Genomic DNA, 26,032 nt, shown 5'->3' on the forward strand with positions numbered 1-26,032 from the left:
GGCTGTGGGTGTACAGATAAAAAAAAAAAACAAATATATTGTATATTGTTTAAGGAGTAGCATATGGGGTAACAAATGGGGGTTATTCTGAGACCTAAGTGTGTGACACAAGCCGTACCTTTGCATTAAAGGATCTAAAACTGTTTATTACAGAAATGATATTGTCTATAATGACAAAGAAAATAACATGGACGCAATGATTATTTTGGAGAAAGATCAGATATGGCGCTGTTAAGAAAATGTTTAATTTAAGTATAAACGTGTTGAAGGTATGCTTCTCTGATTCAAGCACAATTTTGGTGGACGTCCCTTATTTTGATTTCTGAAAGGTGGAAACATTATTTTCGCCAGCAGTGACATCCAGCTGTGGATCATGTGAGTCGTATGATGTGAACAAAGTGTTTCCGTTGCAGTTTTGAGAAATAAATCTACGTTGAAACGACTGAAAAACCACCTCATCCTAGTGCGAAAACCTTTTATCCAAAAAGTATGAGTCTCTTCAAAATTGCCTTGTTTTCATTGAGTGAATTCATTTTCACAATATCAGTTTGTGCAATTATATGGCTTCTCATATTTATAAATTATGAGTAAGAAAATACATTTTTGAAAAAACTCACGTTTTTGTCAATAAAAGCACTAGGCTGATGTGTTTTTTCAGTCGTACCGAAATAGATGTATTATAGTTACATCCGTTGTTGCCATCATTTTTAATGACTTAGCATGTGAACAAGCTTACACACTGTTTTAAATTTAATTTCTTATTTAATAAAAATGCAGCAGTAGCAATTGTGGGGGGTTTTTCTACATTTGCAGAATAAAGACAAAGATTTGCACACATTTGTAACGAAAACACGTCTCGTCGAGCCAACATTAAGGACTTCTCTGCTGATCAGAGCAGCAGAACAATCAAACAGCAAAATCAAGAGTCAAACTGCAAGCTGCTAGCTCATCAAACAACAATAACGCATCAGACTTCCAGGTTTCCCATGAAAGTGTTGGACAAAAGAAGGTGAAATCGGCTAAACTATTCAGGGAAGTCATTGACTCTTTGTAATGGGGATTTCAGTGACCACTCACCTCACTGAGGTGTTTCAAGCCAAGAATAATCAACGCCTGCGGGCCGTTCCAGAGGATCTGGGAAGGATATGAGTGTAGAGAGGGTATTGCAGGAGATTACTGTCAACATGTCGCACTGTCTGTCACCTTCTTGATGTGGGAGGAAGTGCTCAGGAAGAGAGGGGGGGGAGTTACATACACAAGAACAAGCTTTTTATGAAGGGAAAGCAGGAGGGAAGGATAAGCTCGTTAAGCAGCTAAAGGAAACTCCCTTTTGCCAGTAAGTTGATTCATTGGTTTAATCACACTGGAAACTCCACAGGCTTTACTGGGCCCACATGGAAGGCCTTCTCGCTGTCTGAATAAAGGCTGAGCTTTCAAGCTTTGTCTTTCATAAGACTTACCAGAGCATCCAGGTTGTCAGCACACACATCCCTTACCTACTGCCAGGCAGTGGAGGGATAATGATTTGTGGTTTTGCTGCTCAATTATCTCAATACATTGTAAAGCTTGAGCTCACCAAGTGTTCAAGAGTCAACCATGGGGATAATATGTTCAGCAGCTGAAGCTGGGCCCAAATTGGTCCGTACAACAGGACAACTCCATAACAGAACTGCTGCAAAAAAAACCCCACACAAAATCAATCAGGTTGTTACAAATGCCCAGTCAAAGTCCAGAACTCACTTTGATTGAAATGCCACGGTGGGACATCAGAGCAAGTTAAATCAACACTATGCCGAGTATATTTGGTCCTTATCAGAATTGATGTTAATTTAAATCTTTTCAGTTATTTCAACAAGAAATTGAGTAATTTTAACACGTTATAACTACTAATAACTACTAATGCCAATTCTGAACCGGACCAAATAGCCTCAACACTAAACCAAATAGTGTTGATTTAACTCTGCAGAATTTGTTGTGGGTGTGCAGAAACAAACAATCACGAACCTTAAACTGAAGCATTCATGTAGAAAATGACTTCACATTCCCCAAGCTGCCCAACATAGTTTCTTAAATTAAAGTTGCAAATTAACTAAAATGTTCAATCCTTACAATCTTGTTCAGGATATTTTTATTATCTTAGCATGCACTTTTCACTGGCTGAATGTATTTAAGTTCAGATGTCTTTGACTGATCAACGCTTCCTCGATGTTATCCATGTGAGGCATTAAACTAGTGAAGCTAAAAGAAAGAAAACACACACACAACGCATGAGTTTCAAAGTAATTAATATATTGAGCAACTATGAAGTCGTACAGAGAGGAGTTTCTTGTTATGGATGGATATTAGTGACATGAATCTTGTTAGGGATTTTAACATCTGTTGCAACGCTGCTTCCAGGAAGTGATGTAGTTTTTACTTGTCTCTGAGAACATTTCCCAAAGGAAAAGATTCATGGAGCAGGTCTCCTGTAGGGGAAGAGCGCCCTCTGGCGGTCTTTCTGATAGCACAACGAATACGCCACACACGGATCATTTTGAATTCATTTTATTGACATTTGGTCAGTACAAAAAAAATTCCTCCCTGATACTCTGCAAACATGATAAGAGAAACAATATCCTTTAAAACAGTACCTTACTTTATTGACACTGAGGCAAAGAAAATGAGAAATGCAAAATAAGAACATTTACAATTCAATACAGTATAAATCTGTCCATGTTTTTATTTAGCACCTGGAAATTACGGCTGATTTATTCCGTCTTGTTTTGCAGGAGCCTCATTACAGAAATTTACAAGTAAATTCAGGAAATTCAAGAACCACGCAGAATAAAAGATTGTTAAAAAAAAAAGATTATCTTTCATAAATAAAATTATAAAAATATTACTATACAAATATGGCATATAAAAGCTATCTAAAACAGTAAAAAAAAACAAAGATGTGATCAGTAAGGGAAGGAGTTTGCCTGTACTTTATTATTGTTAACGTCTTCTGAATATTGTAGAAATTCCTTGGTACCTCAGTTCATATGAATCATCACAGACCAAATGTAACGAAACCAGGGCAATTTAGCAGTAAACTACTTACATTAAAAGGCTTGTTGCCGTTTCTGAAACCCTTTCTGAAGCAGAACATGTAAAGACAAGCACAAAACAAAGCGGGCGGGAAAAACTCACTGCAACAAAAGAGACAACAAAACAAAGAATGCCGATACCTGAAGGAAGAACCTGCAGATCAGACAGAGTCCACACACACAAGTTGAAGAATACTGAGTCAGACAAAAACAAAAACACAACCTGAGAATGCATGGCTCAGTTATGATAAAGGTGCAGGAAGCAGTCCCTTGAAAGTTTGCATTTTTACAAAGTGGACTTTTTTTTTTCTTCTTTTTTGTCTGAAAAATTTACACCTGAATGAAGGAGTTTTACAGTAGACGTGGCTTGGTCTTAATGGAATGTGTTTTATCAATACATTTACGAACTTTACATATGTCAGGCTTGTGCGGTTGCTTGCAGTTCAGGAGCAGCAGTAGCAGCAGCAAAATAAGGGTTTAGACTTGGTTTTGGGTGGACTGTCAGGTAAAGCATCCAGAACTTCTCCGACATGCCGTTTCGGGAGACCCTTCCACTGCAGCAGTTTGGGTATGAGCTCCAGGTCCTCACTGTGGACAGTAAAAGTAAATCCAGGTCATCAGTGACATAGAAGCTGCTTTTCCATTACAAATGTGCTCAAAACGTTGTCGATATTCCGCCAGTGTCGACAAAAACTATTGAGGCGTTTCCACCGAACTAAGATCACACGTGAATAAGTTTGTTCATGAGAAAAATCATTTAAAAAAAAACAGGCAGCGCCGTGATTCTCCTGTCGTCTTCTTCCTTTTGCTTTACGTCAGTGGCAACATCCAGTTGTTGATCATGTGACCCGTGTGATGCGAAAGTAGTGTTCATGAAAATTTTTTTATCAGTTTTTCCAAACTGGTGTGTTTCCAATAAACAAATGTATTTCCGAAATGTCAAGTTGCACAATTATACGGTCAATGAGAACGCAGCTAGAGACACCGTCTTTAAAGCTCAAGTGATCATCAGTCATGATTTCCAAGTTTCTGTCTATCTTTGATTGAGCATGAGAGAGGGATTCAGTTTTCTCATTTTTTTTAATTTTATTTATTTATTTATTTATTTGTTACCCCTCCAGGGGGTCTTTTGTGGGCTCTAGTGTCCCTTATATGACAGCAGGCTGACAGGAAACGAGGAAGGAGAGGGGGGAAGACATGCGGCAAATGTCGTCGGGTCCGGGAGTCGAACCCGCGACGGCCGCGTCGAGGACTCAAGGCCTCCAAATATGGGCCGCGCTAACCACTACGCCACCACGGCACGCCCGGGATTCAGTTTTAGCCCTCTATGGCATGACTTTTTATTTTTGTGGGGAAGAAATATTTTCCTGCATTCTTTGGGAGCTTGGTGGTCCCTAATTACATGTCAATCATAAAATCGGACTCTGACACCTCCTGGAACCAGATTTGGGTTTGTTGCCTCAGGGTAACATTGGTCTAGAACACCAAGATTGTCTACACTGATTATGAGAAATGAAATACAAATCAAACAAAAACTATATTCATAAAAGAACTATTTTTTGGACAAAAATATGTCAAAAATCATGCCCCCCAAAAAATAAAATAAAGGAGCAATGTGAGGTACAGCTATGTGGTTTGTTGCCTGAGGGCAACGCCATGCCATAGAGGGTTAATGCAGATATTATATTGTACAGTACAGTAGGAATGGCTGGAAAGACAAGCAGTTCAGCTGTAGAGATTTAGTTGGAGGTGAGATGAGCTTTCACTCAAGTCGATATGTCAAAGAGCGAGTCAGAGGTTTAACTGTAGGTTGGACTAGTAAAAAATAATGAATTTTTGCCTTATAATGAATGGGGGGGGGTTTGTTTGTGCTTGGGCTGTTTATAGAGCTAGTAATGGAATCCAAAGGGCAGTACAATATTTTGCAAAAAGTAAATTTACCACAGTATGTCCCGTTAAAGACGGATGAATGAAGGACCGGTACTGAAAAGGTTTCAGACTGAGATAAACTGTATTACCTAACAATCAGCCAGTGTTTCTGAACTGGGAACCAGAGCTCCCGTAAACGCCAAGATTATTAGCATTTCATTTTTTTCCTACTGTTTACATATATTGAAAATAAAAGGGGAAAAAAAAAGAACAACTAATCGAATATTGAACGCTAGACTAGCGCAGTCAGAAACCGGTTTACCTCTGCTTCTTAATGTCTTTCTGTTTCAATGCGATGGTGAGCTTGAGTGAGTCGAGGTCTTTGGAGTCCGACACCTCTTGGATCACCAGTAGCAGGCGATTCCACTGCTGGACGCCAGGAGCCTGGAACAAATTGTACATGTCAGTAATGTATGATCAGACTGAGACTGTCTGCAGTGGCTGGTCCTGAAATGTGTGGACTCACCAGATCTGAGATGGTGTCGTGAAGCTCCTCGGCATCCTCCTTGACTGCTTTACCAACATCAGAACTCCACTGCTTTTTCAGTTTTCGCTGACTTTTTTGGAGGAGATGTTTGAGGTAAGAGTGAGCAACGACCTTATAAACCTCATTCATCACAATCTGGGGGGCAGACAGGGAGAAACAGTCAGATCTTTTACCAAACATCCAGACACAAATCTATTGAAAACTGATTATTTTCTTAGTCTAAATGACATCAACAATAAGCAAGTAGCAACAATATACTTTTTTCGTCAGGAGGAACTTGACAAAAAAGATGGCGCACCGTTTGTTCATCCGAAGCGTAAGGCAGCTTGGGAAAACGTTTCCGCAAAGAGTCAAACAGCTCACAGTGTCTTTCACCACGTTGGCGGAGTGAAAAGCTCCCACATGGCCTGCTGGCCGGTCTGAAGTAATCCGTCAGGCAGCTCTACAGGGCAGAAAAATGTGTTTTAAATGTAAAATACTTACAGAATGTTTTCCGTGCTCCCATTTCGTTTTTGTGTAGAATAAATGTGGTCACTGCAAACAGGTACCTCAGCAAGTTCAGTTGCAATTTCCTTTATAAGCTCCAGAGTTAGAGCCTCCAACTTTTCAAGTGTTTTCTTCGTTTCGTCAACAGAGCCTGCTTTAGCGCTTCCTTCAGCCTGGATGTGCTGCCTGGAACCAAGCAAAATAAATCATGTCAAAATCAGGGCATCCCCCTTTTCATACACAGACCAGTGCACTTCGACTAATTCATTCATTTTTTTAATTTTTTCACTCTCTAACATTAAAATCGCATCAAGCTCGTCATTTTATTAGCCTCAGTTAGAATAACTAAACTCATTTGTAATTGCTGAATACCAGAACAATTGGGGGAGGAAAAAAGTCTTAAAGATTTTTTTTTTCCACACTTTCCAAGTCTGAAATTCTGTTAGAATTGAGATCTGGGCTTTTCCAATTGTCCTTTGGCCACTTTGCCACTAATATAGCAGTATGCTGAGGGTCAGTGTTCATTTGGAAGACAGATTTGTGCCTGAGCTTTAACTTTTCCTCTCTTATGTCTTGAGATGATTTTGTCCAGTGCATCAGAAATTCGTGTACTTTTTAGTTTTGCTTGAGGAATATTCTTATGAAAGTATCTCTATTCTCACTGGAGTAAAGTGTCTGGTTACACTAACCACTGTGGGCAACTTCTCTAAAAGAAGAACCCACATGTTTCAACCAAAAGTGCAGCAGACACACAGCTACTGTTTATGTTCAAATGAGAAGTCTTGTTTGAGCAACAAGTTTTCTTATTCTGATGTTAGTTTCTATCTGCTAAAGCTGCTGAGACGTTTGCAGGTCAAACACAGCAACAAAAAGAAACAGGAATTCTTTTATTTTGTCACTGTGAGAACTTTACCCTGCCCCACCATGTATATGTACTAGCTACTGTATTTAATAAGCTTTATATTGAATAAAACCTATTGGAGTACACGTTTTGAGTACAAATGGGCCTTCATTCAACTTAAATATTGTGAATTAACCTTACGAAGCTTGTGAAGCCGTAACCTCATTCCAAATTGTTTAGAGGCAGAGTGTTATTTTTGGAATTTTATAAATGGAAATACATTTCAGTAATCTTGGCTGTCATACAACAGGAAAAAAAAAAAGTTTAGTTTGATCTATAGTCAAACAGTAAAAAAAAAAAAAACAAGTCCTGAAACACCCACCTTAGCTCTTTACACGTTTTCAGAGTCTTCAGGAAAACCCAGATGGTTTCTGGGTTTTCCCTCCGTGCTTCAGCTTTTTTACGCAGTACCTCGTCTTGCTCCGAGACGTACCTACAACAAAGAAAATTATGCAGCATTGACAATTCACTCGCTTTTCAAATGATAATAACGCCATTCTGATTTCAGTGTAAACTCAGAGGATATGGTTTCTGAGGCAAACTGTTTTATTTCTAGATGCCATTAAATTAACAATCTGTTTTATAATTCAAAACCGTCTCACCTTTCCACAAAACTCTGCAGCTCTTGAAAGCAAACCTTCTTCACCTCGGTACTCAGTAATCTCTTCTCCTGTACTAGTTTGGGCATTGCATTAACACACTGAAAGAGAGAGAGAAGAAAAAGAAAGCCCCATTATTTGAAAGATAAATGTCACATAAATGATAAATGTCATTTACTTAGTACCTCGAAAAAGTATTCACTAGGGTTTATCGCAATGACTTCTAGGACAATTTATTATACAGCAAAATTAATCGTGACAGGGCTTGAATTCTTACCCTCCAATCATTTGTTATGGTGCAATCATAGAATCTACCTACCTACCTACCTACCTACCTACCTACCTACCTACCTACCTACCTACCTACCTACCTACCTACCTACCTACCTACCTACCAACCATACATCCGTCCAGTATCCTCCTCTTAACTGAGATTGGGTCGCCAGGGTAACATCTCCAGACATCTCTCTCCCTAGTAACACCCTCCAGCTCATTTTGGGGGATCACAGCATGCTCCCAGGAGTATGAAGGAAGCTCATTTTGACTATTTGCAATTATATCATCCTATCATTAACTATTTGTCATGAGTCAGGATGGAAAGCTGTTGATTTGACTAGCAAGTCAACAGCCTTCCTTAAAACCTAAAGACTTAGAAACTGCTCTACTTGAGACAGAGGCCAGCTCCCTCCTCACAGGTTCCTAAAACACACACAGCCACAGTTCCTAAATCCTCTCCGCAACCAGGCTTTGAGATCTGGTCCATGAACACCACAAACAGGATCGTGATGAGGGACAGCGCTGGGAACAAACCCCCCACTTTGTCCTGAAAAAGCACAGCTCTTTCATTTGGCATACAAAAATGAGAAAGTCCTTAAAAGCCGCCCAGACACATCATACCGGCTCAGGAACAAACGGCATCACAAATCTACACAATACGAAACCGTCATAAGCCTTATAAATTCATGAATCACAAAACTGGCCTGTAGAATAAAATTAAGGTTTGTGGTAATAATGTAAGATAAATTGGAAAAAGTCAATTGGAGCATGAATAGTTTTAGAAGGTACAGTAATCATGCTACCGAAAGACAAGCATTGCGACAGTTATGTCACATAAATACACAGGCTTGTCTTACCTGAATAACGTCCACATAAAGTTGAGCGTAGGTCTCCTCACTGTAATCCATTTGTGTTCGATCAGCATCCAGGATTTTTCCCAGGGAATCTCTGACTTCCACCTGCAGACGTACACAATCATGAAACTAAGTGACTAATAGAAGCTACCACTTCCACTCTGGTGATTATGAGGTTTTGATACAGTGTAAGGACCATTTTGTGCGTGTGTATGCGTGTGTGTGTGCAAGTAACATTTCGCTGATTGATTCCTACCTTTACTATCTCCAGCAGTTTGTCCTCTGCTTTTGATTCCCATTCATCCAGCAGACCAAGGTCGGAGTGATCCAGTTGATCCTTCCTACGAAAGAACCAAAACAACTGGGCTGCAACATGTGTATATCTAAAAAAGCTTCGGAAATACATTTGAATAAAAATACAACAGTGATTCACAAATCATTTATTGAAAGTGTCTATATGTTCACGTAATCCTTGCTATACTGAGTGATTTCACAACTATCAGGTCAGGATCTCGTGCGGGCGCGTAAACCCGAGCCGAGTCGACACACCTTTTTGCATTCGCATGCAGCCTTTGAAGTCCTGCGCGATAAACCCGCGATTTGATCTGGGCGGAACCAGGAAAGACAAAGGTAGAAAGGAAACCTTACAGTTACTTCTGCAAATAGTTTTGTTAACGCGCAGGTTTACATAACCAGCATGATCAAATAAACAAGATACGGTGTGTTAGTTCCTACTGACGTAGCATTTGTTGTCAGATTCAATTTGTTTGTCTATCTTTCCCATTCGCCTGATAGCGAACAAATGCTCCAGGGTGTGTGCTAGAAACAGTAGTACAGATTTGAGAAACCCCGCTAGCCATGGATTTATTTTTACTGTGGAAAATTTCCTAGTTCTATAGAAAAACTATAGTATGAAGATGGACGCCCAGCTGGTAAGGTCACAGTGAACGTTTGAATTAAGCCCCAGTCTGTTATTTCTAAAGAACAACATTGATCTTTAGATCGGATCTTTGTTTTATTAACATACAGATGAACATGAATCTCCATGAAGTCATTGTAACTGTGAAATATTGCCTTTTTCTGCACAAACGTTGTGGCCACATTTTGTTTAAGTTCTGTTTTTGAGCAAGTAAAAGATGACGGGACAGTCAGCTGTGTGAGCCATGCTAGGTCGCTTATTAGTGTTCAAAAGAGTCCTGGGACAAAAAAAAAAAAAAAGAACATAAGAAATGGTTCACATTGTTGTCAAAACAAAAAGTGGAGAAAAAAAATCAACACAATATAAGAAGTTGAAAAGATTTTTAGAAAGTATTTTTTCTCAACAACAGGTAGATTTGTAAATTTTTGGAAGTTGTTTCCTGATTTTTTTTTTTTTTTTTACTTGAAACCCTTGTCAACGCATAAATTGAAGCACAAGGTTTTATATTAAAGATGGTTTTAAACAAAGACTCTTTGTGCTGGGTGACATATATTTTGCCTGAGGAGAAAAGCGTGCGTCAGGATCCAGTGTTGTTTGAGTTTTCGGTATTTGCATTTTGATCATTAGTTTGTTTGTGTTCTGCCTTTGTCACGCTTTGTTTCCTGTTTCTGCCTCCTTTGCTCTGTTGCTGCCGTTTATTTACTTGTGTTATATGTCACCGGGTTAGTTGGTCCTTTTGTATTTGGGTTCTTCTTTATCACTGCTAGATTTGTTTACTCCCTTCCCCGCTCATCTTGAGGCACAGGTTGTTTGACACAGTTATTTTTTACAGCGTAACGGTGCATGAGCGCACGGATACGTACCTCTGTGAGACCCAGCTCGTCAGGATTGCCCAGCTCTTGGTGGTGCTGATGTCCCGGAGCAGAGCGTCAACGTGATCACGTATCTGACAGAGGAAGTCGGCTCCGGTTGTGGCGTGATTATTTTGCACTATTTCATCTACAGCTTCCAGATGCTGATCCAGATGTTTCCCCAGGTCTGCCGGAGGTTCTGGGAAGCTCAGACGCTCGGATCTCTGCGTACGCCGATCACCGCTGCTCTCAGCGTGACGGGAGGACACCTGCTCCCTGTCTGAGGCGTCATCAGAGCACACTGAACGAAGCTCCTGTGAGAGCAGTCCGATATCAGGTTCGGGACCTGAAAGTTCAGAAAAAGATTCTTAAAAATGGACAATTATTGTCAGCACTACATCTCTCTCTCTCTCTCCCTCTCTTTCTGTGTCTTTTTGAATTTGCCTCAGTTGAAACATCTGAAAATAATCACAACTATTAACTTTCACCCATGCCATGTTACAGTAACACAGCTCTGTGTGAATTTGAATTTGAAAATTCCAGTGGAAAACATCAACTTTTGTGGCTGTAATGTGATGGAAAGTAAAAAAAAAAACAAACAAAAAAACAACAACAATCCTACAGGATCTTTGAACCCAAAAACTTTAGATGATCAGATGTAGCAGGAGACACCTGCCGAAAGTTTGACAGCAATTTTAGGGAGTGTTTACATGAAGCCAGTAATCTTCTGTTTCGGGAGATCGCCGTGTCAATTCCTGTTGGAAACTAGAAACTAACGTTTTGGTTGAGTAAGACGTATTTTAAAACTAAACCTACCAGGGGCATGAATACTTTTAGACTTAATTATGGTATTATAAACAACATTCTCCGTGGAATGGTTCCAAATGTACCCCAGTCACTCAAGCCTAGCAGGTTTTAAAACACTTTTTTCAATGTTTACTTATCACTTCAGTCAGAGAAAGCAGAATTATTGTTGATCATGCAATAGGAATTTCATCACCACTCAGCATGAATAATAAATCCTTTATCTCCTCCAGTTTGCACATTTCACAGTGGATGTCAAGCGTTTACTCTATTTAATAGAATGTTACGGGGGGTTTTTTTGTTTTTTTTCAAAAGTCATTTCGAAACCTTTTCATCACAACATGTAACATTTATCCTTCTTACTTTCACCTTTTAGCATAGCACTTTTGTCCATTAATCAGGGTTTTAAATGTGTGTGTGTTGTTTTTTTTAAATATGCCAACAGTGGAACTGAGATTCAGCTAAAGAGGAAACAAATCGTTTCGAGGACAAAAAGTTGTGCCTTACACACTGTGGGCTTGTTAAAACACGCCCGCTCTTTCTGCCAAGTTCTTCAGCTCTCTCAGACGATAAGAGAGGGGAATATTTTATTTACTGTTTGGGCGCACCGAAAACCCTTCCGGCCGATCTGACTGGTCTTTTGATCTGTCGTTGTTGAGTTGGTCAACAGTGGGGTCACTGTTGTTAACTGTAAATGTGCAGACATAAATCTGTCAGTGAACCCTTTCTCACCAGAGAGTAAAGGAGGACAGTGGTAGATTCTTACACATTTACCAAGCTAGATGAGACCCTTTGGATAAGATCGGCTTCATATGTAAACATCGGTCGATCACAGATCTCCCAAAATTAAGGAAATCGGCACCGATAAATCGGTGCACCCCTAATTTATTACTATTCGTTTATTTCGAACATGATAGAAGTATAAAATCGACAAGGAATGCAAAAGACACATATATTTGTACTGATAATCGCCATTCTATGGGATGATAACATCCGAAGCGGGTGATATATGTCTACATTTGCGCAATAAGATCATTTTGATCCAAGTTATTACCAAAGGATTCAAGAAAGTCATAAAATATCTAATCAGATTCTAATCAGATTCTCTGTAAATTAGCTGTTAATTTAAGATTATGCAGATTGCTGCAACTCAAGCACCTTTCAATCGCCATGTCTCTTTACAGAATATAGATGAAACACATACATGTAGTTTTGAACAGATTTGGCAACGTCTTCTTTTTACATCACAATATGCTAAGCAGCATGGTGCGTGGATAAAGATATGATATATTTTTGCCTTTTCAAGTCACTTCAATTCGGTTTATTTACGTAGCGTCAAATCACAACAAATGTCCCAGTTCAATCACGCATACATCACAATTGACTTTAAAACTCTAATATATGAGATATATTCAATCTGACAAATGAACACTTAAAGTTGAAGCCTGTGTGTCTTTCTTGCTGTTCTCCTTAAATGCATTTTAGAGTACGTAACAAGTACACTTAACAAGTACACTTCTTAAGTCTACTTCCAATCAAACCCTAAAGGAGCCTAACTTGACAATCTTTCACTGTGTGCAGCGTTGTTATGAAGAATAATGATAATAGTTCTCACTCACCGTCATAGTCGTTGTTGTTCTCCATTAACGGCTTGGTGCTGTCCATCCTTTGCACCTTTTTCGACATCTTGTCCCAAAGCTTTTTCATTTTTATTTTATTTTATTTTATATTTTTTTTTTTAGGTTTAAATGGTTTCCCTGTCTCAGTCCCAGGATGACTTCCTGTGAGCTCGTGCGCCGGGTTGCTGCGAGGCGGCTCCTCTGTCAGCCTCTATAAACTCTCAGAGTGGGCGGGGATTTTTCCACTGCGGATCCCAACAGCAACCGTGTTACTTTCGCTTTCTACTCCTTTGAAGCTGTTACAGAGTGGAATAAGATCCCGGGCCTGCTGTTGGTAAAGTGCCCACGAAGATTATTTCCCACTTTCCCTACTTTGGGTTTGGCGTTTCATCACCATGCCATGACTCTACGGTATGAGACAGAGAGAGCACTGGGTTGCAAAAAATATATATATTTTTGGAATTTATCTATGTTTTTTTTTTTTTTTAAATGAATCCACTGAATCCAAAAATGACATCAATTTTTTTTTTCCAATCAGGTCAGGTTCTTATTCTAATTTGATTTGGAGAAATCTGATCTTCTGACTAAATTGATAACATTTCTGTGACATTATCGGTTCATTTCCGTTCATATTTCCCATCCAAAAAAGGTTTTAGGAGGAAAAAAAATAGTTTTCTAACAGAGTGTATTAATACAACGTTACAAACTTGGATTTCTATCAATTGAATAATAAACACTAGTAAGGGTAAGTACATGTGTCAGAACATTTTGTTTTCGTTGTATAAAATTCTCCGTCTCTTTTTGTCTACAACGATCTTGTAGACAAAATAGGAATACTGTGCAGCTTGAGTTGCATGTCTCAACATGTATCGCCAGGCATGTTGAAATGTGCTTCTGAGTTTCCTATTGGTGCTAAACGTAAAGGCTATTCCACAGTTTTAATGAGTCTTAGGTTCAACTTGGTCATCTTTAGTTGGATATGTATATTTAAAAATCAGGTGGATCAATAGTAAACCAGATCATTCGAATTAGATTTGTGAAAATAGAAAAAAAAGGAGCTGTTAATTGTTTTTACAACAGCACCACTTTATCTTTAGAAAAGCATTAAAATCACAATAAATTGACCAGTCAAACCTGGACTGATTCCTTAAATCTATCATTTATTTAAGGATTCATCTGGAGATTAATCCCAGTTTTTATTTGCTCAGTCTGTGCAGGTTAAATAAATCACTCTCCTCCACAGTGCTTGTGTTTACTTTGCATCCAGGCTCAACCCAAAATCTCTGCTCTATTTGAACATGACGGAGACCGACAACCTCAACGGCAAAAAAAAAAAAAAAAAAAAAAAGAGGTAAAAATACAAAGTCACAGCTTTGTTGTTTCCTTGCAGAGTGAAGAAAATGGACTTTTTCACAAACTGAAACTCATGTAAGAGCTTCCTGAAAATCACCTGCAGGCTGATGCTTTTATTAGCCAATGAGAGCAACTGTCTGATGTCAGAGATTGAAAATGAAACGGGGCTGGGACAGATCCTGGCTGCAAAGTGAAAGTACAAACGTCTCACATAAAAAATAAAATTGATCATCACTATGGTTACAGTACAAACAGCTACACTAAGACAGGTTTTAATGAGTTTACATGAAATGGTAAACTGTTTCTTCCGTGTGCGTTTGCAAGGTGGTGCACACAGTTTGCTCTGAGTTTGAACAGAGTATGTGATCATCTTTAATTAGACATGCATATTTAAAATCAGGTGGATTTTAAATATACATGTCTTAAGAACAGTTAGACAGACTGTTCTTAAGTCAAAACCAGAGTAAAAGAGACAGGATAAAACCTACACCTATCCTAGTCAAACATTACAGAGAAGAGACAGAAACTGTAAACTTTGAATGTAATCCCTTCTGTGCACTTTTTTTATTATTACAAACTGAAATGTGAATTTGAAAACAACATGATGAATCCTTCTATGCGTTTATTTCCAGCCCTGTGACAAAACATTTGCTTCCATATAATTTTCTTCTGTTTTTAATATTTTTGGTGTGGCACTGAAAGCTGTGGTATGTAACTTTTATTTTATTTTATTTTTAAAAAACAAACATTTACATGTTTGCTGTAACTGTCACTATGCCATGACTCTACGGTATGAGACAGAGAGAGCACTGGGTTGCAAAAAAAAAATCTTTTTTGGAATTTATCTATGTTTTGGTTTTTTTTATGAATCCACTGAATCCAAAAATGGCATCAATTTTTTTGTCCAATCAGGTCAGGTTCTTATTCTAATTTGATTTGGAGAAATCTGATCTTCTGACTAAATTGATAACATTTCTGTGACATTATCGGTTCATTTCCGTTCATATTTCCCATCCAAAAAAGGTTTTAGGAGGAGAAAAAAAAGGTTTTCTAACTGAGTGTATTAATAAAACGTTACAAACTTGGATTTCTATAAATTGAATAATAAACACTAATAAGGGTGAATTCATGTGTCAGAACATTTTGTTTTCATTGTATAAAATTCTCCGTCTCTTTTTCGTCCTGGTGGACATCGTCAGTTGTTCAGTTGTTTGCCTTAAGACATGAAAACAATATCTCCACAAATTATACACACACACACACACACACACACACCCACACACACACACACACACACACAGCCCATAAGTAAACCCAATCTGCTCTAATCAGGCTCAAAGTGTTCACACCCTCCTCAAACCCAATCAGATTTGGTCACGGTCTCTCTGAGTCAATCATTAATTTCAGGTGTTTTCCCAAAGATAAGCTCCAGCTTACTCCATGCACCTCCTTTTACGTTAGCTCATTAAAATGGAAAGATCAGCATTTTGTACCTGATTGCGTAATAAACTTTCCCCCGTGGAATAAAATAGCACGTTGTTCATCCGTTGTTTGTTTTTTTGAAAACCTCTCCCTGGGGTCAGGGCAAGCTTGTGCAGGTGAATCAAAGATTACATGCAACATTTATGATCTCTTTGGATCAAAAACACCCTGCTGGGTGAGATTGTAAGAGTAAAATTAACGAGGGATATTCCGGCACTGCTTGTGGGAGGGAGGAATAGTCCCTTCAATTTCACCAGAACAGAAATACTTGTGTTGAGGCGGTAACCTGTTTTACAACTCGACTGCTTGAGGTAAACGTTGGTGAAGCATGAATGCTATGTGGTGGGCTTCATTTATATTCAACATTATATATTTGCGGTTTAATCATAGACAGTTTCGTGTAAGCATAGCCTCCCAGCTACTGCTAGAAAAAAAAAATCAGGAAATAGACCTGGAAAAAAATAAGAGCTCTAGAAAAACTTCTTCTTCAAGGTTTATTCTTTCGACTGTTTCATTTTGAAGTTTCATTTCAGAGACAGAAGGCAACCATAACCCTGATGAAGTCACCTGATTTTTGACCAATCAGACATTTTCTATTAAGTAGCAGTTTTGGTATCTTCAGCTCAATCATCAAAACAGATCAATGAGATTACCAATAAGTTAATGCTTTATTTTAATTTGTTCCAATATACTCATTTAAGTTCAAATAAGGCATCAATATTGTGATTCTCTAAATAAAAATGTTTTAATAAGACAAACTGAGAAGATAGATCTCCATAAAAGGAAAAGAATTTGCCCTTCAGGTATTTAATAGATATAACACTAACAACTTCTATTAGAGAGACAGCGTGCTCAAATCGTGGCAGCCGCTGGCAGCTGCTATACAGCTCAGTTGTGGCAGCCGTGGATCTTAGTGGCAGGTGTAAGCGACGCTGTGTCAGCTGCCACAAAAGCCAAAACCTGACTCTGCTAAGCTGTGTCTGCTTCTGGCAGCTGCCACCAGTTCTAATCCTGGCCTGCAGCTCATATGTTCTCCCTGTGGCTCTCTGCAGTTACTCAGGCTTCCTCTTACTATCCAAAAACATAGTAAGAAAACGTTATTATGAAGTTCATTCGTCTCTCTAAATAGCCCTTGTGTGTGTGTGTGTGTGGGGGGGGGGGGGGGGGGGGGGTGTTTGTTTGTAATACCTTGTGGGAACCGTTTTCCTGACATATACTACGTTGTGGGGACTCACCGCTCCTTTTGGAAACCGAAGCCTGGTACCCAAAGGGGAAACACTGTTTTTTTGGGTCAGATTTAGGACTAAGGCGTAAAATGAGTTTTGGTTAGGATAAGGGTAAGGTTTAGGTTGTAGAAATTAATGGAAGTCAATGTAAAGTCCCCACAAAGATAGCCACGCAAACATGTGTGTGTGTATGTGTATGTGAGATTGTTGGTACTTTCCCTCTTTATGCTGCCCTTTGGAGTGGTGACCTGTCCACAGTCTACCTCTTGTCCAATCATTGCATGAAACACCAGGCCCCCAAAACCTTTCAAGGCTAAAAAACAGTGCAGAAGCATAATTTAATTGTCTTTATCAGTTGCAACAAATATAATTAAGTGGATTGCAAAATTCTTATGAAAAATATTTAAACTCAACAGTTTAGTATGTATTGCTAACCATGGTTGAAGTAGCTCACACTTTCAATAGACCCGGTGACCTCAGGTGCAGACCCGCCTCTGTATGCTAAGCCTCATAGCACAGAGTGTAGCGGTTTAAATAACTAACAATTAAATAGCAATAAACGGCATTTGTAGCTGTTTGGAAATCCCTTTAACTCCAAATACAACTAGATTTTTTTAATAAATGCCTAAATCATAACAGTAAATTCCATTTATTGTCACAATTTTGGTAAATGCATACATGTGTTTGAGCTTGCAGATTCAATACTGATCATATATGAATTTTTGAAACACCCACAATAAATTCAAAACATGTGTATACTGTGAATATACGTATGTACATATGTGTGTACATATCAGCATATTGTGTTGTACAAGTATCACAATGTATTGTAAAATGTTAGTGTAGTTTACATCGCATAGCACATAATATATTGTATATCTTACATGGTATGTAACTGATTTTTGAGACATAATGTAGGAAAAAGTCACGATTTACAAAATCTCAATTTACAGTTGCAGCAAAGCCTGTCACAATAAGCAATTAATTGCATAAATAAAATAAAATAAGATCAATTACCATTCCGATTAATATTTTTTTGAAGGCCAATTTAATTTACAGAGACTTCACAATCCATTGTATTTATAATTTTGGTTGTGTGTGGTTTTCTGTTGCTATTTCATTTATTGTTTGTTGGTTGGTGTGTTTTATTTTTGGAGTGTTGTGTACTTAAAGTTTATTAGTCTTTGATGGAACAAACTTGTAGTATCATGTAATTATGTTAATTGAAAATCTCCTCAAAATGACAATATTTTCTGTGACAATTCATCGTCTAATTTGTTATTGTGAGACCTTGTGTGTGAACATGGAGTGAGAGTAAATTAGTTTCGTCTTCTTCCCACTACTTTTATTGCTAAATGTGTTTGTTTTTGTATAGTGTTGCATAAAAATGAACTGGATGACTTAAGAGAAATTTTGTTCATTCTGTTAGCTTGTTTATTGTGTTTATTCAGTGTATGTATGTTTTCTATGCTAGTTTTTTTTTTTCTTGCTAGGGGTAAGACCTGCATTTTATACTTTTTATATGTCTCCAGAGAAATAAAGCAATACACTAATGAACCCTAATCTAACATTTAAAAATCCTTACGTGTTAAATCATTCAATCCCAGAAAAGAAAGCTTCAAACAAACAAATAATGTTTTTCATCCCCCTGATAAACACAAGATTTGATGACAAATTACAAACAAAAGCACTGCTTGGGAAACACATGGAGGGAAATCCCATCTTTATTGTGGAAGTGAATGAATAAGGCAGGTCACAGAAAGCTAAAGGTGTGTTGGTCACATGGACAGGATTTAATAAGGGTGAAAATAAAAATCACCAAAAAAAAGTCACCAAATTCATTTTTCATAACAAAACATGTGACATTAATGTATCCTCTAATGAAAGCTCGCTTACAAGTTAATGCGATTGACTTATAAAAAATATTATACACAAGCATTTTAGAGTTAAGTTCATGAGCAGTTTTGCTACAGCATTAACACTGCGGTGAACTGAGGGAGCTGCTGCCCCCTGGTGGACAGGAATGAAACATGACGCTGAGCCTCATTAACCTAACTCTTCTGCCATTCCTCCTTCTCCCATATGTCCTTTAGGACTTCTTATACTCAATTCTCTCCACCTTAACGTCATCTCCGATCAGCTGATAAACATACGTCACCACTGTAGACGCTTGGATGTCCATTAGTACAAAGGAGGGGATAATGTTTCTGGAACAAAGAGCACAAAATATAGAAGGTTACAAGAGAATAAAGGATTAACTGAAGAACTGAAGAAAAAAACAGGTATACAGGGTTTCCTATTGTTTTCCATTCAAACGTTCTGGACTTTCCCAGAATCAAATTTTCCAATACCACAATTTTCTAAATCTAAATATTTAAAGAGGCAGTTTAATGTGTTTTTCAGGCACAGAGTGCAATTTTATAGCACAATTGGGTAACTGTGTTATCTTCAGTTGTTTAAAAAAAAAAAAAAAGCCACATATATTTTATTATTTTGTAATTTAACGCCTTGAAATTGAGAGCCTGTCTCTTTAAAAACTCCTGCTCTATCGTAAACTCCTCTTTCAGCTCCTCTATTAACCCTTTAACAGGGTTTTTACCAGCGTTGCTCTGATAAGAAGCTCCTATAACGAGCTCAGCTCAGTTCCACCAGGTGTTTGCTAAATGCTGCTGGCTAGTCTGAAGGAAGGAAGCTGCAGCTCCGAGGAGGAGCTGAACCTTGAAGGCGGGGCTACGTCCACTCAGGCATTTTCCACAGCTGAGTGGTTGCCACAGGAGATTAAAGGATTCCTCAAACATGCATGAAAGAATCAAGGCAACACTCCAGGCACGTTTTTGATGAGGGAATAACATTATAACATGAGGTAAAGCTCAAAAAAGTTGATTTTACATAGTTTACATGTAAATATAAAGTCACCTTTGAAGTCAAAGTCATAATCTGAAATATTTTTGACTTGGTTTCCTTTTTATAGTAATAAGGATAAGAATAAGTATTTTCTAAACCAGAGATTTTCATAGTATGGGCTGAAAACTTTCCACACCAAGTCAATCGAGATCCAATCCACTCCTTAGTGTTACAGCACGCTTAGCGAGGGCTCACCTGACCTAGACAGCGCAACTAAAGGTGAATAATAACAACACTTGTTTTATGAAGGAAGACAATAACTCTTCCTGTAAATTCTATCCCCACGTGCTTAACTGAAACAGCACAGAAACCATGTTACAAGCCAAACTATTAAGTTATATCAAAGGAGAGAGAAAGCATGCTAAAGCTAGCCTAGCGCCTCTAAGATGTGCATTTACACAACTCTTTGTTGCTGTATGTGAACTCTTCTAGAATGGTACCCGCACTAACGGAGTTGTTGCTCTGTCTTCAGTGGACATGTTTGTCCAGGAGGAGTGAATGCTGCAAGTTTCCTTCAATAGAAAACTTTTTTTTTATTTTTACCAATGTTAATAATAAACTGAGCTTGACTGTATTGTTTAATAAGTAGGATCAATATGGAATGGATGTAATTGGCCTGTAAACTTTCTGTATGATTGGACTCTTTGTAAAGTTTCTTGAGATGACATGTTATGATGAAATATATTACGAATCCTTTTTACCAATAGAGTGCCTAATGACACCTCCAATGTACAATTGGGGGAAAAATACATTTCCTAAGTACTGCTAATTGAATATAGTCTCTTAATGCTACACGGGAAGTTAAGCTCAAACACGCCTACTGTGTTCTGTGCTGCAGTAAATCGGACTTCCAGTCTTTACTTCGATATTTCCTGCTTTAAAACGGACACAGGTTCTCGTCACAGCTACCTTTCCAGTGCGTTGTAGGCCCCGGTAGCAGAGCCGGGGTTGATGTAAAACTTGTTTTCGTTCTCGAAAGCCTCGAACTTGTGCGTGTGTCCCGAGATGAGGATGTCGACATCCAGCTGCCTCTGGAGCAGCGCCAGGCTTGCCATGTCGCCCCAGGGGATGACCTGGTGGCCGTGGATGAGGCCGATCTTGAACTGGCCCACTGTCACCACCTTCTGCTCGGGGTAGTTCAGGTTCTGAGAGGAGGGCAGAGAGAGTTTCGGTTTTAGTGAACACATTAGCTGGAGAGATCTGCTTTCACCAGAGAGAAAACCCTGAATGTAGAGTGAAGAGCTCCTGGTGTTTAGTGGATTGGTACACTGCCTGGCAAAAAAAATCCCTACCCTTTTTTAGCTTTTCTACTCTTTAACAACAAATCTCACTATGTTTTATTGTAATGTTGTAAGACAGACTAACACTAAGTGGCACATAATGTAGAGGGGAAAGAAGTTTTTTTTCTATAAATTAATAAAAACATTACTCTGGTATGTAATGTTTCTGGTACACCTAAATTAGGGATCATCTTAATAGCAAATCGTATTTATTTGGGTGCAATTCAATTTCAGTATAAATTCTGTCTTGCTGTTAAAGCATCAGAGGTTTGAGGGGGAAACATCACATAAAGAGAAGAGTTTAAATGACCCTGAACACAACATCCTCAGTGAGACATGGTGGTGGCAGCATAATGCTGTGGGGATTCTCTTGTAGTGCAGGGACAGAGAAGTTTGTCGGATGCAAACTATGAAAGGCGGATTTTGAACCAAGTGCAGTGATTGCTTAGAATTTCCCAGATCCAAATAAAATTGATAACTTCTGGTGTGTCTGAAAAACTAATGTTTTATAGAACCTCTGAGTCCAGTTTGATCAGGATCGAATTTTATGAAAATAATAATAATAATAATAAAAAGGCAAGAATTTCCTTTTATGGTCTATCATAAAATCCCGATATGTAGGAATATGTATATGATATCTTTCAAAGGGTGGACATTAGCCAGGCACAGGGAACCTCAATTTGACATATTCAGTGGTGAGGACACTTCTACTAATATGCTAATAGCAGAGCTAATTTTCCATTTAGCACTTTAGCGTTTTTTGATAACTTTGAAAACATTTAGCACACCTTGCTTACCCTTTCACAAATTACTATATTGGTATAAAATTTTACTGTTAGCTCCCACTAATTGCAATGTTGGTGTAGCACTTTAGTGATAGTAGAACAACTATTTATGATAAGCGATTCAGGTTAGTGCAACTAATGTTTTAGCTAGCGGTGACCGCCACTGGAAATATTGTTCCTCTTTCTCTAAATGCCATTTATTTTTCAACTTAAATACTTTTCCACTGAATGGTGCAATGATTACGGTGGATCTTAATAAGGAGTACAGACCTCGTCAAAGTCTCCCCGCACAATGTGGACATCCCCAGCGAGAGTTTTCAGGTAGTCGTAGCTCTCCTTGGTGCAAAGGTTGCCTGTGCAGAGAATGTGCTGGATCTTCCCCGGGACCAGCAGCTTCTTGAACTTGGCTGGCAGCGTGTTGCACCGGTGGGGGATGTGCAGGTCACCTAACACCAAAACCAACTAATGTCGCACAAACACACACAAAAACCAGTTAGTCACCCATGGATGAAGGAAGGTGTCCGAGGACAGAGCCCTGCAGGGTGCCGTAGGTCAACCTGCAGCAGAAAACAATGGACATAAAAGCCACAATAACCCTTCTCTATACCCTTATTAGTTATTGTTAAGATTTTTTTTACAATAGAATAATGCAACCTTTTTTTGGTTTCTTGTACTGAAACACCCAGCAATCTATTACAGCTGATTAACACCTCCCTCAAGCCAATCAAATCAGCAACGTTTGTAAGTACAGTTCTGAACATACAATGTGTCTGAATTCAAACTGGCTTCTAAATGTCATTTCATGAAGAGTTTTTAAAAAGCCAAAAGTTCAAAAAGACCAACAACAACAACAAAAAAGTGAACCGATTACGCACAGCTGGACTTCAGACACTCTGCGACAGACTGGAGAGAAGTCTACTGTTACGAAACACAGGAAGTGACACACAAGCGTACATGAGCAAACTGCATTATGAAGGGATAGTTCAGGATTTTCTTCTACGTGAGGTTTGGTTAAAAAGCTTTAAAATGTAAATCTTACCTGCATTAAGCAGCTCTTGAGATTTTCATTGAGCATAAATCTCTATTTGTTTGTTTTAGAGGTTTGACCAAAGAGGATGTCTCCATCTACCAATAATTGTTCAATGTCGAAGAAGATGTCAAGTATTTATTATGCTTCTCTGTGCATAACTATCCAATATGAGCATGACAGTTTGAAGCTTCATGAAATATCAAACGCAGAAAAAAATTACAAGACGTTTTTTGATGGTGGGGGTCCACTTTGACCCTGGCTCCTCTAGCCGCTGCCTTCCAGGACCAATTATCTGGCAAAGACCTCAAGAGATTTACCAAGTACAGGTAAGGTTTTAACTGGGCGACACGTAAACAATCCTAAAATATCCCTCAATACTAACAAAATCCCTACATCCCACTGTAACTGCAACACTGCAGTGGGTAAAAATGTCTCTTCTTAGTTTAGAGCTCATGTGAGTTTAAAAAAAAAAAAAAAGTGTACTTATCTACATTAAAAATCTGTTTATTTGGTTAACAGAAAATAAAATCCAGAAATGTGTCACAGGGATGAGTCATAACATCTAACAGAAGGCGAAAAGGAAAATTTTGGAATGCACCAACAAACTCAATTTTCTAGAATCACTATTTTCTAGAAAACAAAACACACACACACACACAGTTGAGGATTTTTCTATGGAACTCAATTCCAAATTATTCAAATTTGTGTGACGGTTAACTAAATGTGAGTCCTTGTCCATCTAGGAACGGATCTGGGTCATCTATACTTATATGGCCTTTCAAACACCTTCACCAGGAGTGGCAACTAATTTGTCCACATCCTTATACTTGGGATAACAACACAGATCAAGCATATAGCAGCATAAGTTCAATTCATAGCAACTCTTGAAATAACAGCGGCTTGTTCTGCTAAAAAGGGAAAAAAACAGGCAGACCTGCGTACATTTGCAATCCCATTTTCTTGTTAGTGCCAGGCAGAAGGGTGAGCAGAAAAACAAGGATGCAGCATAAAGCGAGAACACTTACCCGGTGACCAGCCTGGTTGGTGGGAGACAGACAGGTATAAAGAGGTGAAAGGGGAGGAAGAGGAGGAGGAGGAGGTGGAGGAGGAAGAGGTGCATGTGTACATGACACAGGATGTGTTCAGAGATTGGGGTGGAAAAAAAATACAAACAGAAAGAAGTTGGGACAAATTAAAAAGTGAATGGATTAAGTTGATTAATTAATGAATCATTCAAAAACAAATAAAGAAAATTACAACAACACAAAAAAAGACAAAGTGGTCAAGACATTTGTTAATGGTTGATGGTTAGTGATCATGCTAATCTGAAAACAACAGCGCAGGGACCCGAGTGTCAGCCAGTGCAAAATCAGGTGCCAAAGCAAATCTGACCGCTTCACTGTAATTTAGCACGAACAACAATACAGAGACATTTCAACTCATATCCTAAACCTAGAGCCGGCCCAACGCATAAGAGATTCAAGCTGTTGATGAGGGAACCGAAGCCCAAAATGGACAATGTAAAGTTCATATTTGTAGTGACATTTTACAACTTTTACAAATTGCTTTGAAGATGTATAAATAGTAAAAATAAAAAGACTTTTAATTCTTTTACATGTATAATTGTCATGTAACACATAAACTCTGCTAAAGGTGGTAGTTTTGAAATTAAGGAATTACATGATTATCTCTCAGCTTTATCTGATTGTTGTTAAACTCAAGAGACCATTAAAGTGCACGCTGGCGTTTGATGCACTTAGAAAAAGTTGAGATTTCTTCCTTTAAAATCAAGTACTAAACAAAACAATTCTATACTTTTATTGACGTATATATTTTTATTGATTCCTGCTTACTATGTCATGCACCACATATTATTATTTATTAAGGAATAAAGTCAACGTAATCTGAGCATGCTCTGTAAAATCCATAACACTGAACGCACAATAAGCAGAGCCACAAATCTAAGTTTTGCTTAGAGTTCCATACAATCTTGGGCCAGCTTTATATAGACTGACAACTTTATCAACCTGAAAAATTATACGGGAAAAATGAATGAATGAATGAATGAATGAATGAATGAATGAATGAATGAATGAACGGGATGAATAAATGACATAATGACAGCAGCTTCCCTAGGAAATGGATCTACTTTGCCAGTCTTAAAAAGAACTAATAAGCAAAGTGTAGCATGAGATGAGATCCAGGAAGCATATTTCATCAGTGCAGTACAAGAAAAGGTTTTACAAGATGACGCTACCTTTAGCTGGTTAGCCACTGTGGCGCTAATTTGATTGGTAAGAATAAAATATATTTTTTAAAAAACGTGCTGTCATAACAAAATACTCCAAGAACAAGAATGGCGAACTAAGAAAGAACCGTGCAAAAAAAAAAAAAAAAAACCCTGTTACAACAGAGGTGAGTGAAACTGTCAAGAGTGTTTTTCTTAAAAACTCAAGGATGTCATGTGATCGTCGATCCATCTTTTGGTCGAGCTAAAGTAGAAGTAAGCCTACGACTAAACCCCAATACGAGGCTGGGACGCAACGTCGCTTTCTTTATGTCGACAGCAACTTTGCTAATAAGCCAAGCGTACTTAAGGCTCACTACATGCAGGAAATGGTTCTCCTTTCGACATTTCAGACTCACCATCTTGTCTGTTGCTGTTTGCTGCTAGCCCAGTTGAGGAAGCGCCTACGAACGTAACGGAAGCTAATGGGGTAGACGAAACAAGAGCGTCCAGGAAGGCGATGTGTCGGCCATATTGTGGGTGGCATCAGCACCATTAAAAAAATATATATATTTTTTTATTTAAAAATTTTAATTTCCGCCTAAATAATCTGACGTTTTTAAATTAATCACTGAAATTTTCTATTTAAAAAAAAAAACGTGGAAATGTCTGAGCTGGAAATGTCGAAACTTTTCTGGGGAAAAAAATTAGAAAATTTTCTACTTCAACCTTTATTTCTAGAAAATTTCTTAGATTAATTTTAAAAATCCTTAGTTTTTCCAGCAAATTTTTAACTTCTTAAATTTCAGAGTTTTTTCTTGCAAATGTTTGACTTCTCAAACTCAGAAATTTTCACTTTTTTTTTCTAGAAAATTTCTTAGGTATATCTCAAACTTTCTGAGCTCTTGGCAGAAATGGCGGTGATACACCGTCATATTTCGTTAAAATACAA

General features: G+C 38.3%; 2 protein-coding genes across 3 annotated transcripts; both read right to left on the reverse strand.

The window, feature by feature from the left end:
• Positions 1-2,537: 2,537 nt before the first annotated feature.
• Positions 2,538-12,983, reverse strand: LOC102229793. Its single transcript, XM_023352295.1, has 11 exons — positions 12,794-12,983; positions 10,383-10,716; positions 8,857-8,941; positions 8,604-8,705; positions 7,474-7,571; positions 7,194-7,304; positions 6,033-6,156; positions 5,783-5,926; positions 5,464-5,619; positions 5,260-5,381; positions 2,538-3,656 (listed from the first exon to the last, which is right to left on the reverse strand). Exons 1-11 carry the CDS (start codon positions 12,879-12,881, stop codon positions 3,512-3,514), a joined length of 1,509 nt encoding a protein of 502 aa, XP_023208063.1. The 5' UTR covers positions 12,882-12,983; the 3' UTR covers positions 2,538-3,511.
• A 5,565-nt stretch (positions 12,984-18,548) lies between these two features.
• Positions 18,549-25,601, reverse strand: vps29 (VPS29, retromer complex component). 2 transcript variants are annotated; one of them, XM_023353264.1, is made up of 5 exons: positions 25,500-25,576; positions 23,879-23,890; positions 22,094-22,285; positions 20,668-20,903; positions 18,549-19,061 (listed from the first exon to the last, which is right to left on the reverse strand). In XM_023353264.1, the coding sequence occupies exons 1-5, from the start codon at positions 25,500-25,502 to the stop codon at positions 18,944-18,946; spliced, it is 561 nt and encodes a 186-aa protein (XP_023209032.1). In that variant the 5' UTR covers positions 25,503-25,576; the 3' UTR covers positions 18,549-18,943. The 2 variants fall into 2 exon arrangements, with proteins under 2 accessions (XP_023209032.1, XP_005811326.1); XM_005811269.3 differs by lacking the exon at positions 23,879-23,890 and having other exon boundaries at positions 25,500-25,601.
• Positions 25,602-26,032: the final 431 nt, after the last annotated feature.

This window comes from Xiphophorus maculatus, chromosome 19, assembly GCF_002775205.1.
Source record: "Xiphophorus maculatus strain JP 163 A chromosome 19, X_maculatus-5.0-male, whole genome shotgun sequence".
Classification (NCBI taxonomy): domain Eukaryota; kingdom Metazoa; phylum Chordata; class Actinopteri; order Cyprinodontiformes; family Poeciliidae; genus Xiphophorus; species Xiphophorus maculatus.